This window comes from Acomys russatus, chromosome 30 (assembly GCF_903995435.1).
Source record: "Acomys russatus chromosome 30, mAcoRus1.1, whole genome shotgun sequence".
Classification (NCBI taxonomy): Eukaryota; Metazoa; Chordata; class Mammalia; order Rodentia; family Muridae; genus Acomys; species Acomys russatus.
The window spans coordinates 678,279-694,642 of record NC_067166.1 but is presented as its reverse complement, the minus strand read 5'-3'; the positions used below and the strand labels follow the sequence as shown (position 1 = coordinate 694,642).

The window sequence follows — 16,364 nt, the reverse complement described above, 5'->3', positions numbered from 1 at the left end:
TGTTTAAAATGTACCTGCTCTTGCACACCCAAGGGTTCACTGAATTGAAAGGCCTGGAGGTGGAACTTGCTGGTCTGGTAAAACAAACATAATCCTGGTGCCTAGAGCTTGAGAGCCATTGTTACAGCTCTGATAACTTGCAGTGCTGAGTCCTGTCAGGTACCACCCACTCCAAGGAATGAACGAATGAATATATATATATATATTTTTTTTTTCCTGTTTTTTTGAGACAAGGTTTCTCTGGGTAGCCTCAGGACGTCTTGGTCTCACATTGTAGACCAGGCTGGCCTTGAACTCACTGCAATCCACCTGCCTCTGCCCCCCTGAGTGCTGGGGCTAAAGGCATGCTCCACAGCACCCAACACTCCAAGGAGTATATTTAACAGAGGGATTTTAAGTGGAGCAGGGCGTCCAGATAGAATGTTACCTTCCGTGCACCACTTCAGGGCCTCCCTGCCGTAGTGCTTTCCCCAGCCACTGGTTCCATAACCGTTTCCATGTAAGTGAAAGGTTTGCACAGGTCCCATTTGGCAGGACACTGCCTCCTCAAGCCAATGCTGTGACCTTTTCCTTCTTGCTCTAAGGCTACTTTGATACAAAGGCCTGAGAAGTTAAGAGAAACCACTTGGTACTCACACAGCATTATCTGGAGTTTCAGAGGGCCAGTGACACCAGTGACCTCTGGTGATCTAATGGTGAATGAGGGTGTTACGTCTTTTTCCCCTTTCACACCTTGGCAGACCCTTGAGATGTGAAGCACATGATGCTTTCAAGATCCTTGGGACTGTGATGGTGCACGCCTTTAATCCCAGCACTCAGGAAGCAGAGGCAGGCAGGTCGCTATGAGCTCAAGGCCAGCCTGGTCTACAAAGCAAGTCCAGGGCAGTCAAGGCTACACAGAGAAACCCTGTCAGGAAAAACAAAAAACAAAAAACAAAACAAAACAAAACAAAAAGGATTCTTGGGACTGGATGCCAGTCACCTATACCACTGGCTATCTTTGGTAATGCCTTTGTGTCCCTATTACTGCTCCTTCTGCCCCTCGCTGTTGTGGGATCATGTCCCAAATAAACTACATGAAAGCTTTCGTTGTCAGCTCTGTTTGGAGGTATCTAATTTATAGCCCTCGCTGTTGGGCGCAGCCTTCGTCTTCCTCAACTCACTCTTTCTACTCCCTCAGTTCTCACACCGTCATCCACTCCAAGTGGCTGCCCTTAAACATCTAGTCCTAAAGCGGTGAGCCCTGTGGGGAGTCTGCATGGCATCTCCCAGTATTTTTAAAAACATAAAAATAGTTGCCAGTGGATGTCTATGTTTTCTGTTAGATTATCCTCCATAGGGGGAAGGAGACTGGCTTTGCTATTTCCTCAGCACCTTAGACACTTGGCTGCACACACAGCATTAAATGCACATATTTCTCTATTAAATAAATGAGTGGTTGGAATATGACAAGAAGACAAAAACCAAACAACAACAAAAAACCCCATGTCAAGCCAGCATCCAGGCTAAGAGACTAAGGTGTGGGGAGGGAGGAGAGGGAGATACGCATGTCTCAAATTTAAATTTTATTTAGGTTTAAAAGTTTACAAAAAAAATGTGTGCATGAGAAAAGTTAAAAGCAGAAACTGTTGGTGGTTAGTTGCCAAAGCTGCCTGGTGCAATTTATAAAATTGAACACAACTTAGACGTGTGCCTTATGCCTCTATAGACACGGGAGCCTTTCTTCAGGTCCCTTTCCTTAGGTTCTGGTAGTTTCATTATTGGGACACTTTCCAACGCCTTTTTCCTTTGCACTCGGTGTAAAATGATTCTGTAGACCCCCGTGATAGAGCTTCGGGCGTCTCTCCCTTGGTTATTTCTGATATGCTCGTCCGTAATCCCCAAGTGTTCTAAAGTGCTTTTCACCTCGTTTTCCTCTTCCTTGAGGGTGCTGGTTTCCGACAGATGTTTAGGATCCAGTTGAAAAGGTTCCAGAGGGGTGGGGTGTGGCACCCCTCTCATCCACTCACTGTTCATGATGTAGTTGATCCCAGACCTCTCCGTAGGTATGGGCTGAAGGACTCCTCGGATGAGCCGGTGGCAGGGCTCTGACACATGCTGGGGTATGCTGTAGGTCCCCTCAAGGATGCTCTTCTTAAGTTTGGCCACAGTTTCTGCTCGAAATGGCATCATACCAGTCACCATGAAGTACAAAAGGACCCCCAAGGCCCAGATATCCACATAAACACCAACATAGTGTTCATCTCGGAAAAGTTCAGGTGCGGCATAGGGCGGAGAGCCGCAGAACGTGTTCAGCATTTCACCTTTTTTGCTTACAGTGCTGAATCCGAAATCTCCCACCTTCACACACGTGCTACTGGTATAAAAGACATTCTCCGCTTTCAGATCTCTGTGAATAATTTGGTTTTCATGCTGTGAAGAAAACATGGGAGTGGGGGGGGGGTGACAGTCACTTTTGAGGTAAATGACAAAATAGAAAATATATCTGTTTCTCTGCAACAGGGAGGTGGATGATGACAACACAACCGTAAAAATTCAATAGAAAACAGCCTGAATCATATTAGCAAACTCTGCCACAACCTTTAACCCAGTGTAATGCCTGCACCCCCCACAAATAGACCAAAGATTTGAGTCTTCTGTGGGATTCATACCGGGGGGGGGGGGGGGGGAAGACCCAGATCTTACACAACTGCACAATTCTGAATCAAATAACAAGCCTTTTCTTTCTTTGAGGTCTTACCTGGCTTTTCTGAGTGTCCCCTTAACTGAGACCAAGAGCAAAAAATCTTGGGGCCTCGGTCCCGCCACCTGGCCATACTCCTTTTGGGGGGGCTCATATCATTTAGCAAAAAAGAGGAGGTTGGGTTTGGAAAGGTTCTTGCAACAGAGCCTGCTGTGTGTGTTGAGTGCATACGTGTCCCCTCATGCCCTCACACTCTAAGTTTGGGCAACAGTCTGGGAACTTTGACCTATTTAGTTTTAAAGGCTTGGGTAAAGCTTTAATGTCATTTGTCCCAGTGAACCCTTGGGGTGACAAAACAAGCTTTGTAAGCTGGCGCTGGTCAAATCTACATTCAGTTCTGTGAGGTGCAATATGAATGACACTTCATAAAATGGGATGCTGACATTCACCTCCGAGCTGTAAGAACTATATGTGAAACTGTGTGGGCAGTGCTCAGCATGGTCCTCCCACACAAACAATGCAGTAAAACCTGAGTGTGACTCAACCTTTCTCTTTTCAGAGACCAGACTGCAGGGCAAAGTGGCGGGACACAGGGCTCCTGCGGAACCATATCTGGACTCCCTGCTGCAGACTGCTGCTCTCCTCCTTGATAACTGGTAGTTAAGAGCACAAGTCAAGTTCCTTCTGTGTGCCCAGCAGTATGGCTGGGCCTAGCGAGCACATGAGTGGTTCTTGGAGGAGTTAGGTAGTGTGCTTCACAAAATCCAGCTTTATATAAAGAAATAATCCGAGAATTAAAGAATGACTTGATTGAACATTAATATGTGAGGTACAGAGGCAGTGAAAGAACTGGGGGCCTGGCGGAGGGGGGCAGTCAAGGAAGATGAGAAAGTTTGGTATTAGCTGGCCTGAGACTGAAGCAAATTTCAGAGAGGGAGAGGGAAACTGGGCTGGCCATGAGGTACGAGAGGACTAAAATGAGAGACATGGGATGAGGTATAAAGGCAACCAGAACAGGATATGAGGGCCAGGGAGCAATGGCAAACCATCTGGGAGGCAGAATGTGAGTTTGGAGAAATGAGTGTGGCCAATAAGTGAAGGATGCTGAACTGGCTTCTCCGATTGGCTCCTATCAACAGATTCTGGAGAAGCCACAAGCCTGCTATGTACCAAGGTCCTAGATGTTGCTTTGGAGGCGAGGACCATGGTCCCAGCCAGACTTCCAACTCTCATGGAAGGGTCAACTGTTTGCTATTGCAAAGCCAACATTCTCTGTAATGACTCTGCAATGATAAACCACAGCCTCAGGTTCCCAAAGTGGAGCCGGAGGCCCTGGCCCCCTCCCCCACCTCCCCACTCCCACTCCCTTACCATGTGCTTTACGGCAGACACGATCTGGGAGAAGATGAGCTTGCTCTCCGATTCGGAAAGCTTCCCCTCAGTGCTGATTTTCCCAAAGAGCTCCCCACCTCCTGCGTACTCCATCACCAGATGGAGCTTGGACAGGGTCTCCACGACTTCATAAAGACGGACAATGTTGGGATGGTGCAACTTTTCCATGCTGGAAATTTCTCTGGATAGCAGCCTTTGGGTTTTCTGGTCTAACTTGGTCTTGTCTAGAATCTTAATGGCCACCTTTTCTGGAAAGAAAAGGAGATAAAGGGGCGGGGTTTTGTTGTTGTTGTTGTTTTGTTTTGTTTTAATGAAAAATAGATATTTAAAGCTGGAAGGGTTCTGGGTCCTTTATTCTATTAGATATAGAGGTTCCGTGGTTCCCAAATCAGTGGAAATGAAAAAAAGAAATTTCTCAAGTTCAGTATCAACATCTCTACACAGGTTTGGATGCCAACTCCTGCCTCCCCACCACCCGCCCCCGCCAAAAGGAGTTGTCACTTGCTGTCTCCACCTGGTTTTCCAAGTGAAGTTCAGACTTTGCTAAGTCCTGAGAGCACTTCTTGATCAGAACTGGCTTCTCTCTTCAGTGTCAACGTCCGTGGTCCCTCCTGGCCAGCGTCCCTCCAATTCCCTACTTTAGTCTCGGGTTCTTGAGGCAAACGCCCCACGTGTGAGAGCATCCCTTTATCCATTTTGTTATCCAGATCACTCGGCCCCTGTTCTTTACTCAGCCCATCCCTGGTGGCCCCACAAGGTTAGCCTTATAATTAACCCGTCCTAGGACATGTCTCATAGCACCCAGACTCTGGGTATCCAAAGCACAGGTTTGCTTGCGACCTCAGCCCACTAGCCTATCAGTCCTGCCTTCCCTCTTATCCTCAACCCTCCCTGCGAGGGCTGTGTCTTAGTTTACTCTTTTCTATGCCTGACATATAAGTTCCAAGGTACAAGCATACCCTGTCTATGCTATGTTGGTGAAGGCTTGAAGAAACTGGCCCATCACTGTGCCGCTGGAGGGAGGGCTACTTGGTGCAATAGTTCTGGATAGCAGTTTGGTATAATGTGTCGACATCTTAACAGTGATTACATACTTCAGTGCAGCCATTTCACTTTTAGCAGTTAACCTTAAAGAAACAACCCGGTATGTGTACAAGGTGTTACAGAGAACAGCGAGTAGCCAGCAAGAGATGGTTAAATTGTAGATCATCTTTGCCTAAAAGTGATTATTAATCTGTATGTATAGATGCAAGAAGATGTTAGATATATAAGACATAAGAAAAATAGAAATGTTCACTTGTACAGAAAAATATGGCAAGACATTTCATTAAAATGTTTAGAAGAGCTCTCTACCTTTATTTATTGATTTTTCAAAAGAAAGGGTCTTGTGTATTCCAGTACGGCTTTGAACTTATATAATCAAAAATAACCTTGAATTTCTTATTCCCTTACCTCTGTCTCCCAAGTGCTACCAACACCTACTTTTTGCAGGACTGGGATAAGCCGGAACTTTGTGTATGCTGTGTGAGCATGCTGCCTACACCCCCAACCCTAGAAGACTTATCTTCTAATTGGGGGGGGGGGGCCGTCATCACAGGTAGTGTTTCTGTAAATGTTGCACTGATTACTAGTACTTGTAATTTTCTACAAAATAGATCATATGACAAAAATGGTTACCATTACGAATAAGCAAATCTTGAATTCATAATAAAGCAACATTTTGCTGTTGCACAAGTCTGGCCAGACTATCCAAAGAGGCAGACAAGTTAGAAGAGGCAATGTCGGGCTGACTGCTTGACCTACTTGCAACATCCTGCTTCATACTTTGGTACACTGTTATTGGCATGAAAATTGATGCCGTTTCCTCAGAGCAGAAGGGTTATTTGCACGTTAAAGGTCAGCTCCACTTTCTGAACTGGACAGAGGTAGTAATGGCGCTCCTCCTGCTGGGATCAATACTGAGCGGCAAGGAGGCAAACCATAAATAATTAAGTCCCCGTTTGGCTATTTCTACAGACTCTCAGCCCAGCCAACAGACTTCCTTATCCCATCCTCTGGGCACTTTTCTCCCTTGGTCCCAGCTTTTCTACTTTCCAGTGGTTAGTGATGATTGCCTCCTGCTGTCTCCCAGGATCCCAGCATCTTGTACAGTCTATTGGGTGAGTTGTTGTTGCAAGAGCTAAAATTCTACCCTTCAGCCTCACAGTCACTGCTGAAGGGTTCCCCCCTCCTTCCACCCCCCCCCCCATTTTTCCCTCTCCTTGTCTCAGTCTTAGATCAGTGCTGACCTCTGTGGGCCCTTTCTTCCATGCACTGTGAGTGGCCAACAATAGGTGGCAGCAGGCATCTCCTGTGCCCTCCTGTTACTTCCCCGCCCTCCCTGGCTTTGGCAAAGGCTCCCTCCCCAGCCAGGACTACAGTTGGACAAGACAAGTGCTGTGGGATGAGTGCCTCTTCACATTCTGCTCCCAAGGCTCCATAACTGTCTCGTCTCATGTTAAATCACTTGCAAGCTGTGCTTTGGAACTATACTCACTCAAGATGTTCTTAAACCCGGGCACTGTGGCTCACACCTTTGAGCCCAGCACTTGGGAGGCAGGGTTGGGCCTCCTTGTGAGTTCAAGGCTAGCCTGATCTATATAGAAAGTCCCAGGATAGACAGGACTACATAGAGAGACCCTGTCTCAAAATATAATAATAATAATTTAAAGCCGTGGTATTCCATATTATTGCTCACCGGTAGAAATGCCTGCCCCCTAAAGAAATCAGGTGTCACATCTAGTCGTGTGTGCACAGATGTGCGGGTGCAATGTACAGGTCACAGGACAACCTTGAATGTCATTTCTTAGGCACCTTTTACCTTTTATTTACGATCAGACCTTCCCTTGTTCTGTACCTTTGCCAAGTAGGCAAGGCTAGCTGGCTAGTATTTTCCAGGCATCTTTCTTCTGAGGATCTCAAAATCTCTGCCCTCCACCTCCCCACCCCAGGTATGTACAAAAGTGCACTGAAGGCTGGTGTTCTATGTGGGGTCTGAGAATCTAACCTCAGGGGCTCACGCTTGTAAGGCAAGCGCTTTACCCGCTGAGCCAGATCCCCTGCCCCTGCTGTTACTCTTTAAACACATGTTCAGGGAGTACGTACCATGCGTTAGGCAATGAGAAGACAAGCACTGTTCCTATGACCCAGTAAGAGAGAGAAGGACTTTGAAAACAGCCCTTACAAGTTGCATGTTTAACATTCGGAAAGGGTCAGAATAAAAAAAAAAAAAGACAACAGCCCCTCTGAGTGAGATAGGAGGAAGTGATGGAGGAACCTAGGGCATGCTGCATGTCCTGGCTTTCGTGAGATGTAACGTTTGTGCTAGAGAGCTGAGAGGACCCCTCTATGGTAGAGATGTAGAGTGATGGATAGTGACCCCCAAAATCAGCCAGGAGTACTAGCAGGCTGGGGTAACCAACAGTCCTGGAGCCTGGATTAGGGACGGCAGCCTTGGGAAACCCAGGGCTTTATGAAGAGTGGCATAATCTTGACTCCAGTTGTGGGAAGAGTGGTCTGACTGCAGTATGGACGTGCAGAGGAGTAGCTGGCCTGGGAGCATGTGAGGAGGCCGTACAATCCCAGGAAGGACCCTCTTGGTGCTGGAAGATTTGAGAGGTCAAACTGCCCTTTCTCCATGTCTGATAAAAACTCTGACATGGGTCCCTCTTAGTAGCTAACATATTTTTTTTTCCAACCTAGATTTACAAGCTGGGATGTCTCTAGAGAAGAGATGGCGGTAAAGGGTTAGTCAGTGGGGCTGCAGGGTCCTCGGGCGCCTGAAACAGAAGGACAACTGCTGTTGCTCAACTCCAAATGGCCATTCCTATTTTGACTGCAGATCTGATGTTGGGTTTTTCTGCTTTTACTTTTCAAGAGAAGGCAGGTATCTGTATATTTATGGGAAGGCTTAAAATTATTTTATTTTATTTTTTATTTTTGGGATTTTTTTGTTTGTTTGTTTTGTTTATTTTACGAGACAGGGTTTTCTTCTCTGTGTGGCCTTGGCTGTCCTGGACTTGCTTTGTAGACCAAGCTGGCCTCGAACTCACAGAGATCCACCTGCCTCTGCCTCCTGAGTGCTCGGATTAAAGGCTGGTGCCACCATGCCCGGCCCAATGGCTTTCCTTACACAGGTTTCCCCCTGAGTTAGCTCCTAGCCCCACCCTCCTGCCTCAATTCACCAAATATTTGTCAAATGCTTAATGCTTATAATAAATGCGGGGCAAACTGCAAGTTATAACATGATACACTGGCTGATGCCAACGAGCTCTGAACTAAAACCCTATGATGGTTTGAACGAGGGTGGCTCCCATAGGCTCGAATCCGAATGCTTGGTCTCCAGTTCGTACATCCACTTGGGAAAGATTAGGAAGCATCTCTTTGTTGCAGGAAGTGTATTACTGGGGGGGGGGGTGAGTTTTGAGGTTTCAAGAGCCCAGGCAGTTCCCAGTTAGCTCTCTCTGCCTCCGTCTCAGGCAGACAAAGATGTAAGCGCTTAGCTAACGCTCTAGCGCCTGCCTGTCTGCAGCCATGCTCCCAGACGTGACGGTCATAGGCTCACTCCCTGAACCTGTAAGCCCCAATGAACTCTTCTATACGTTGTGCCACTGCAGCTGAAAAGTAACTAAGACAAAAGAACCTTTGATTTTTCTAAGCCTCAAATCTTTATTTCTCAGTCATCTGTTCCTTCTCATGCAATGTTCTTTGTTGAGTCATTACTCAGCTCTGTTTTCTTCCTCTCCCTTTGCTCCCTGGTCTCGCTCATCCAAAGGCCAAGAGATTTTAAAATATTCTTGTTTGAATTTACACTTTAAATCTGTATGTATGTATGGTGTGTGTGCATGTATGTATGTGTGCTCTCATGCATGGGCATGAACGCCTGTTGGTGGAAGTGGGCAGGTTGGAGGCCAGATTGGGCTGAGTCAAGTGTCTTCCTCAATCTGTGTCTATTTTGTTGAGGCGGTGTCTCTTGCTAAACCCAAGCTCACAGATTCAGTCTAAATGGCCACTGCACTCTACGGATCCCTGTCTTTACCTCTTGACTCTGGGGTTACAGACTGGTCTGTGTGGCTTGGATGTGAGTCCTGAATATCTGAACTCTGGTCTTCACACTTGGAATGCAAGCACTATATCCACAGAGCCATCACGCCAGCCTAGGTTTCAATACTCTAAACCAATTTTAAGTTGCACCCTTTCTCTCCATCCTCCTCATCTCTTCCTTTGGTTATGATGGGCATCATGATTCCTTCATGAGGCTCATTGGACTGGCTTCATTTACTCTTAAAGCTCCCCGACTTCAGTTCACTTTGCTCACTGAAATCACATCACAGTAATTACTTTGTTTACAACCTTCAGTGGGATACCTAAACGGCAAAATCCAATCAGGCAAGACCAGTCTTTGTGGGCAAGCTGGTGCCTACATCAACATCACCTGTCTCCCCTCCTGCCACTCTGCAGCTGAGCCCCCCAGCTCTACTGAACTACTTTTAAGTTCCTAAGTGTCCCCTCACTGATTCTCACCTGCAGGTACTTTACATACTAGCCTTCTTTCTGAGGCTCTCCCCAGTGTGCCCTGTGAAGTAAACCTTAAGGCCCATCTTTGCCAGCCTTTCTAGCACAACAGACCATGTCTGGATTCTGCCGGGGGTCCTGGTGAACACACTCCTGTAGCCCAACTCTGTGACAATATGTATTACCTGTCTTTCAGTTAGTCTCCTCTAAGCGGCTTATTAGCACATACAAGAGGTGCACCATCTCTGTAAAGTCCCGAGCAAAGCATGCACTCAGGGGGCGGTTAGTATTTACTGCTTGTTTTCGGTGGTGACTGGGGAGATGGATCAGAGGGGAAAGTGCTTTCTGTGCAGGAATGAGGACCTGAGTTTGTATCCCCAGCACTCATGTGAGATCTATAGCCCTGGTGCTATGGGGAGGGAAGAAAAGGGGAACCCCCCCCCATGGACCCACTGGGTAGCCAATCTAGCCAAAAACAGTGAGCCCAAAGTCTGCAGACAAAATGAATAATGTTTAAAAAAAAAAAAAAGCTTAACATGGACATTTACAACCAGCAATAATTGGATTTTAGTGATTTGTAAAAGAAAAAGGAGGAAGTGAAGTTAGAAAAGGGATGGGGGAGGGGGACGGGGTCAGAAAGAACTGGACGATGAATCAGTGTGCGTTTATGAACACAATAAATACATTTTGTTCATGTATGAAATTACCAAAGAATAACTTTTAAAAAATTAAAGGTGAAGAGAGATTCGTATATGAAATTAGCAAAGAATAAACATTAAAAAATTTAAAGGTAAAGAGAATTAAAGGAAGAGATTCCAATCTCAACCTTTAGCAACACACATGAATGTATGTGAGAGTGTACCCACCCACATACATGTACACACACGTACATGACATAACATATGTGACATGCACAAATAAATAAAATGAACAAATAAGTAAAAATGAATAGATCAATGAATGAACAAACTGAAAGAGAAGAAGCAAAGCCTCTTGAAACTTAAGCCAAGGGAAGGAGCAAGGAGGAGGTCACTAAGGGCAGCCAAGAAAAGCACAGGCACCTGCGGTTTCTTTTGTGTTGGTGGCAACAGATGGGCTGTGAAATATTCAGAAGCTTGGTGCATCGCTGCTTTTGAGAAATTTCCCATTGGCCTAAAAGGAGCTCATGATGGCTTTCAGACTGCTCTATCTCCCTGCAGATCCCAAGAGAATCTACACTGTCAGCTATGAAAATAAACTGCCAGAAGAGAGGTCTGTTGTCAACTTCTTCCTGGAGATCCAGGGCAGCTTAGTTATTATAATCATCATCATCATCATCAATAATAACAATAAATTATATAGTATATGATAAATATTATTTATATAATATATGTTATTGTTATATAATATTATTATTTTTATATATAATATAATCATATATTTTTATTATATATGTAATATATAATATGATTATATAATAATAACAACAACAATAATTATTATTATTGTTGTTATTATTATTATTATTATCCTTAGCTACTGTCCTGGGAACTTTCTGGGCATCGAAATGCTCTGTTTTCTATTACCCAGACTGTTCGCATTTCCTAGATTTTCCTGCTCTCTTTTGCACGTGCCATCCCATAACCACAGGTGACACTGGACCTTTGATAACAGGGTTAGGCTATGGTGGCTAGGCACAAGAAGAGCACGCAGACAAGCCTCACAGAACACCGCCTACTGCACAGCGGGGAACTGTTCTCTGAAACTCAGGCAGATGGGCATGAAGTGGATTATAAAATGTATCAGACAGGAAGCCATGTGATTCTTAGGAACACTAATCGCCATTTTTCCTTCTCACCGGAACAGCTTGTGTGCCAAATGAACACTGTCTTGTCCTTGCCTTGCCTTGTGGAGTGCTCTCAGCTTAGCTGGTTACTTTTGTCCATGGTGGATACATACTTACCAGCTTCCTCCCTTCTTTGTTCTCCTAAGAGATACTTCAGACCTTGAGCTCAGGTGAAAGAGCGAGCAGGTGGCTAAGGGCTGCCACAGCCTTCACTCAAAGGCCGCCATGATGGCTGGCCAGTGAGCAAACATGTTTTCTTTCCAGAATCTGATCTGCAATACAATGGGACTAACGGGATGGAGATGGGCAATATAGGGGAGCTTCTAGAACTTGAGCTAGCAAGCACAGTTCCTGGCCAAGATAGGCCACCGATACAAACACCGAGTGTTATTCTGTTCAGAGAAGTCAAGGGGTCTCTATTATGACGACAAATAACATGCTAATAAAGATGAAAGGGCATCATGGCAAGCCATGAAATCCCTGAGCGAGCAAAAGAGATGGGTGAGTGACACTGACTGAGACCCTGCTGTGGGTCCTCAGAATTCCCTACTGCCCCTCTTTCTGTGTGGGCTAATTTAACCAGACCTATGTTCATGGGACTGACTGGTAAACGACTCAGGTCTGAAGAACCTGGAATGCTTTGGAAGAGGCCCTAATGCTGTCATTTAGCGACTTTGTGTAGCACGTGGGACGTAGCCTGTTTGTTCTGGTTTGTTGTTGTTGTTGTTGTTGTTGTTAACTTTACACAGGCTAGGGTCATCTGGGAAGACAGAAACTCCTTTGGCCTCAATTGAGAAAATGCCCCCATCAGATTGGCCTACGGGCAAGCATTTTCTCAATTAATGATTTTATGTAAGAGGACCCAGGCCACAGTAAGCATATTGTGGGTGGTGCTACCCTTCAGCAGGTGGTCCTGGGTTATATAAGAAAGCAGACCGAGCAAGCCACGGGCAGCAAGGCAGTAAGCAGCACCCTTCCATGGCTTATGCTACAGTTCCGGCCTCCAGGTTCCCGCCCACAATTCCTGCCATGGCGTCTATCAGCGATCGGCTGTGACTGGGCTGTGTGAGGTGAACAAAGCCTTCCTCTTCAAGTTGCTTTTGGTCAGAATGTATCATGACAACAATAGAAAGCAAACTAAAACAATATGGATATGCTTTCTAATCTGCTCCACACAACAACGCCATGCAGCCAGTGTAAATGAACCCTTGCCTTGCTTTATGCATGGGAAAACCGCACAGGATGGAGGAGACACGGCTTTTTTTTTAAATGGTCACACCGAAAAACGATGACGCACACAATCCAAACAGGAAACGTCAATTTACTTTTGGCTGCACAAAGGCAAGATAGATATAACTGGGGGGAAAATATCTCATCAATAACTAGTATTTATTGCTCACTTATGCGTCCTTTCTGACACCCAGAGAAGTAAGTGAGCACTGTTACTGGGAGCATTTTTGCCAATGGAGACTGGGAACAGGTACTTTAATTTACAGAGTGACTAAACTAAGTAAGGTAGCTGAGACACAGAAGTGTGAACCCACATACCCAGGAGGCTCTAGAGTGGAGTGGAAGATTTGGTGTTCCCATGACCTCTGAGTGTATGTACTTATGTACATGTGTGTCGGGGGGTATGTGTGCCCATGTATGATGCTTTTTTCTTAGCTGTGCGGTTGATTGCATTCAGGACCTTGCATATACCAGGCAAGCACCATACCACTGTGTTTTCAGCCCTCGAGTTTTTGTTTTTGTTTTTGTTTCTTTCTGTAGCGGTAAAACAGATGAAAAGGGCACAGATTGGGGCTAGACTAAACAGAAAGCAAAAGACATCTCTGACAGAAGACAAGCAGGATGTTGGGGCATGGTAGCAGGGTAGGCCAAGGAGACAACATCAGGACGGGTCTCTCAGGAGAGGCTAGAGCCCACAGCCTCAGAGACGATGGTTTCAGCATGACTTGCTGGTCATGCCAGCTTTAGCTAAGCTGGGGTAACTCTGGGAAAGGGCCTAATTAGGGTAGGATAGCAAAGGTGCCCTGTGCCCTCTACACAGTTCCTCCCTTAGGCCAAATTGGGGAACATTGTTCATCCAGAGTCCCAGGGTGCCCAGTAGCTGGCAAGTGTGAAGAGCCAAGCATGCACAAAGAAGGTTAAGGCAGAATGGAGCTGAGACTAAGCCCTCCATTTCACAAAAGAACAGTGGTGGTCTGCTTGGTTATAGGGGACCCTTGAACCTACTATTTAGAGACCCTAGTGGTGGTGGTGGGCTCTTCTATAACATTCCAGGCCATTGTTAATGACACATCAATACAAACAGAGGCTATGGACAGGGCCTTAGATAGCCTTCTAACCCCACCCTCAGTTAGCGCCTCGGCCCCCCAATACCTCACAGGTAGTCGTTGGGAAGTCCGATCCTACCTTTGGTTAGGGAGTGAACCCCGAGCTTGACCTGGGAAAAGTTTCCGCTTCCGATCTCCCCGCGAATCCGGTAGAAGCCTATGCGTTTCCCCAGTGTGATCTCCCTCACCACCGTCTCATCTTGGCACATGTCCTGAGTCAGTTTCTCAAAGGGTGTCAGCTGGCGTGGCTGATCCCCCGCACCCTCCTTGCCGCACTCCGTCTGACAGTTGCTTTCCGCGCTCTCCCTCCAGTCCCACCTGTCACTGTGCGTGTTCACCAGGCCGCCTCCATTCACAAACACTGCAGTCATCGTCCATGCAGGCTCACGTCTCCATCTCAGCCCGGAGCTACTGTCAGGGCAGTTGGCAGGAGAAGACGCTGCAAGTGAGGCCGACGTGAACTGACGCCTCCCCGAGCACAGTGTCCATGAGAGCGGAGAAGAGATGAGCAGAAAGTCCTTGCTGTGACAGGATAGAGCCTGCACAGCTCAGTGGGGCCCCACTGCAGGCTCGTCCCACCTTCCCTCACCTCGGGTACCGAGGTAGAATCTGATGCTTTTGTGGCAGGTGGCTGTGATGGAGGTGGGGCTTGGGGTTCGGGGACAAAGGCCCACTCTGTTATTTTCCTATGTAACCAAGTAGTCTGGCACTCCAGAGTGTAAAACCCCCTTGGGGGTCCCCGAGTCGCTGCAGCGGGTGCTCATCGCTGACTGTCATTTCGTGTTTCTCCTGCTGTCCCTGGACCCTGGGAACTTAATAATCTGGACTCCAGAAAGAAAGAGTCTTGTAAATCAGCCTTTGGTCGCACAGGCAGCCAGAGAAGGATTAAATCCCCACAATGTCACTTTAGCTGGCCTTTATTTAGAAGAGCTCTCTTCTAAGCTCTGAGCTGTCCTGAAAATTTGGCAGAGGACAGCTCATCCTAAGGACAGAGAGTAAAATAATTATTAGCCCATTCTGATGCGCTCCACAGGAGAATGTGACACAGCCAATATGAACAGTTTCCCAAAAAAGGGCTCTACAAATTTATGAGTCATATTATCAGCACATGCTAAATTACATTATTGCTGAACAAAAAGAAAAGTCAATATGTACACATTCCCACAACGTAATTTTTAGGGAAGCCTTTATAGTCCACATATCTTTCAAGCAAGGGAATTCTACTTCTTGAATTTTAGCAAATCATGTATATTGTATTACTTTGGTTCAAAAATAGATTTTTAATTAAAAAAAAGATGCAGCAGCAATAATGACAAAGTTTATCAATTTTCAAACTGCCTTACATTTGTGACCATGTTTTGTCGCCTTCATATTCCAGTACAGCTTCTCCTTTGCTGGTCGCTTTCATTCTTTCTGGTTTTCAAATGACAAAGGTAACTTTTCTCCTAAGCTTATTTTTTTCTTTATATTTCCAGATGGGCTGTCAGCCTCCCGAGCCTAGCCCTGGAGGGCAAGCAGGGCCAGTGATGGGAGTGCTGCCCTGTGGCCCGCACACCAGCCCTGCCTGTACTCCCTCTTCTGTTCACTGTCCTAGGCTCCCGGAGTCCTTTGCGACGTTAACAAAACAGCTCTAAGCACCTTCTCTCGGAATCCCCTTGGCATTTTTGTATATTTTCTGAAATGTCATGTCTCAATGAAGGTGGAAAGCACTTCCTGCCCCCACTTAGCCTCCCACAGCAGGGAACGTGGGTTCTGTGTTGAGCTTTCACTAAACGGGTATAAATGATTTTTTTTTAACTTGAGCATCTTTTGAATTAAAGATTTAGCAAACAAACAAACAAACAAACAAAAAGTCACAACTTAACATATTTCCTGGGAAATACAGATCTCCAGTCTGTTTGAAGATATTACATTCTTGTTATGACTAGGACCGCCTGTATGGTTGATAGAGGTTAAGTACGGGGCTGCTGCTGGAAAGAGTAGGAGGTCCCTGCCCAGTTTTCCTGCTGTTTCTGGATATGGGGACATGAAGGTAGAAGAGGAACACAGGAGAAAAGGGGGCCACATAGCAGCAACTAGCACAGCCCTAAGGTAGAATGGTTCAGATGTTTACAGAAAATGTTGTGTTGTGTTTTTTCTGAGACAGGGTTTCTCTGTGTACCCTTGCCTGTCCTGGACTCACTTTGTAGACCCGGCTGGCCTCAAATGCACAGCGATCTGCCTGCGCCTGCCTCCCGAGTGCTGGGATTAAAGGTGTTCACCACTACAGCCCAGCTCCTTTACGGAAAATGTTAAGGCAAAAGTTAGTTTGTTGGATTAAGTAAATATAAGACACTAGCTAGTAATTGTTCTGGGCTGCATGGCTCCTTTGAAATGATAACAAAATCTATGACCAGGAAAAGGCACACTCACACAGTTTGCATCTAATGTTATAGAGTTCACAGACTCCCTGAAACCTAACCCTGTATGTGCGACTAAGCAAAGGTCAAGTGACACCGGACGCCGTCATATTTGCAATACAGAGCTAATGAGAGACAGGAGTAGCATCAACCATGAATCTGAAAGAAATTTTAGC

At 46.1% G+C, this 16,364-nt stretch overlaps 1 protein-coding gene across 1 annotated transcript; it reads right to left on the bottom strand.

The window, feature by feature from the left end:
* Positions 1-1,558: 1,558 nt before the first annotated feature.
* On the bottom strand, positions 1,559-14,263 carry Nim1k (NIM1 serine/threonine protein kinase). The gene is made up of 3 exons (XM_051172520.1): positions 13,869-14,263; positions 4,055-4,323; positions 1,559-2,412 (listed from the first exon to the last, which is right to left on the bottom strand). The coding sequence occupies exons 1-3, from the start codon at positions 14,158-14,160 to the stop codon at positions 1,663-1,665; spliced, it is 1,311 nt and encodes a 436-aa protein (XP_051028477.1). The 5' UTR covers positions 14,161-14,263; the 3' UTR covers positions 1,559-1,662.
* Between the last annotated feature and the right edge of the window lie 2,101 nt (positions 14,264-16,364).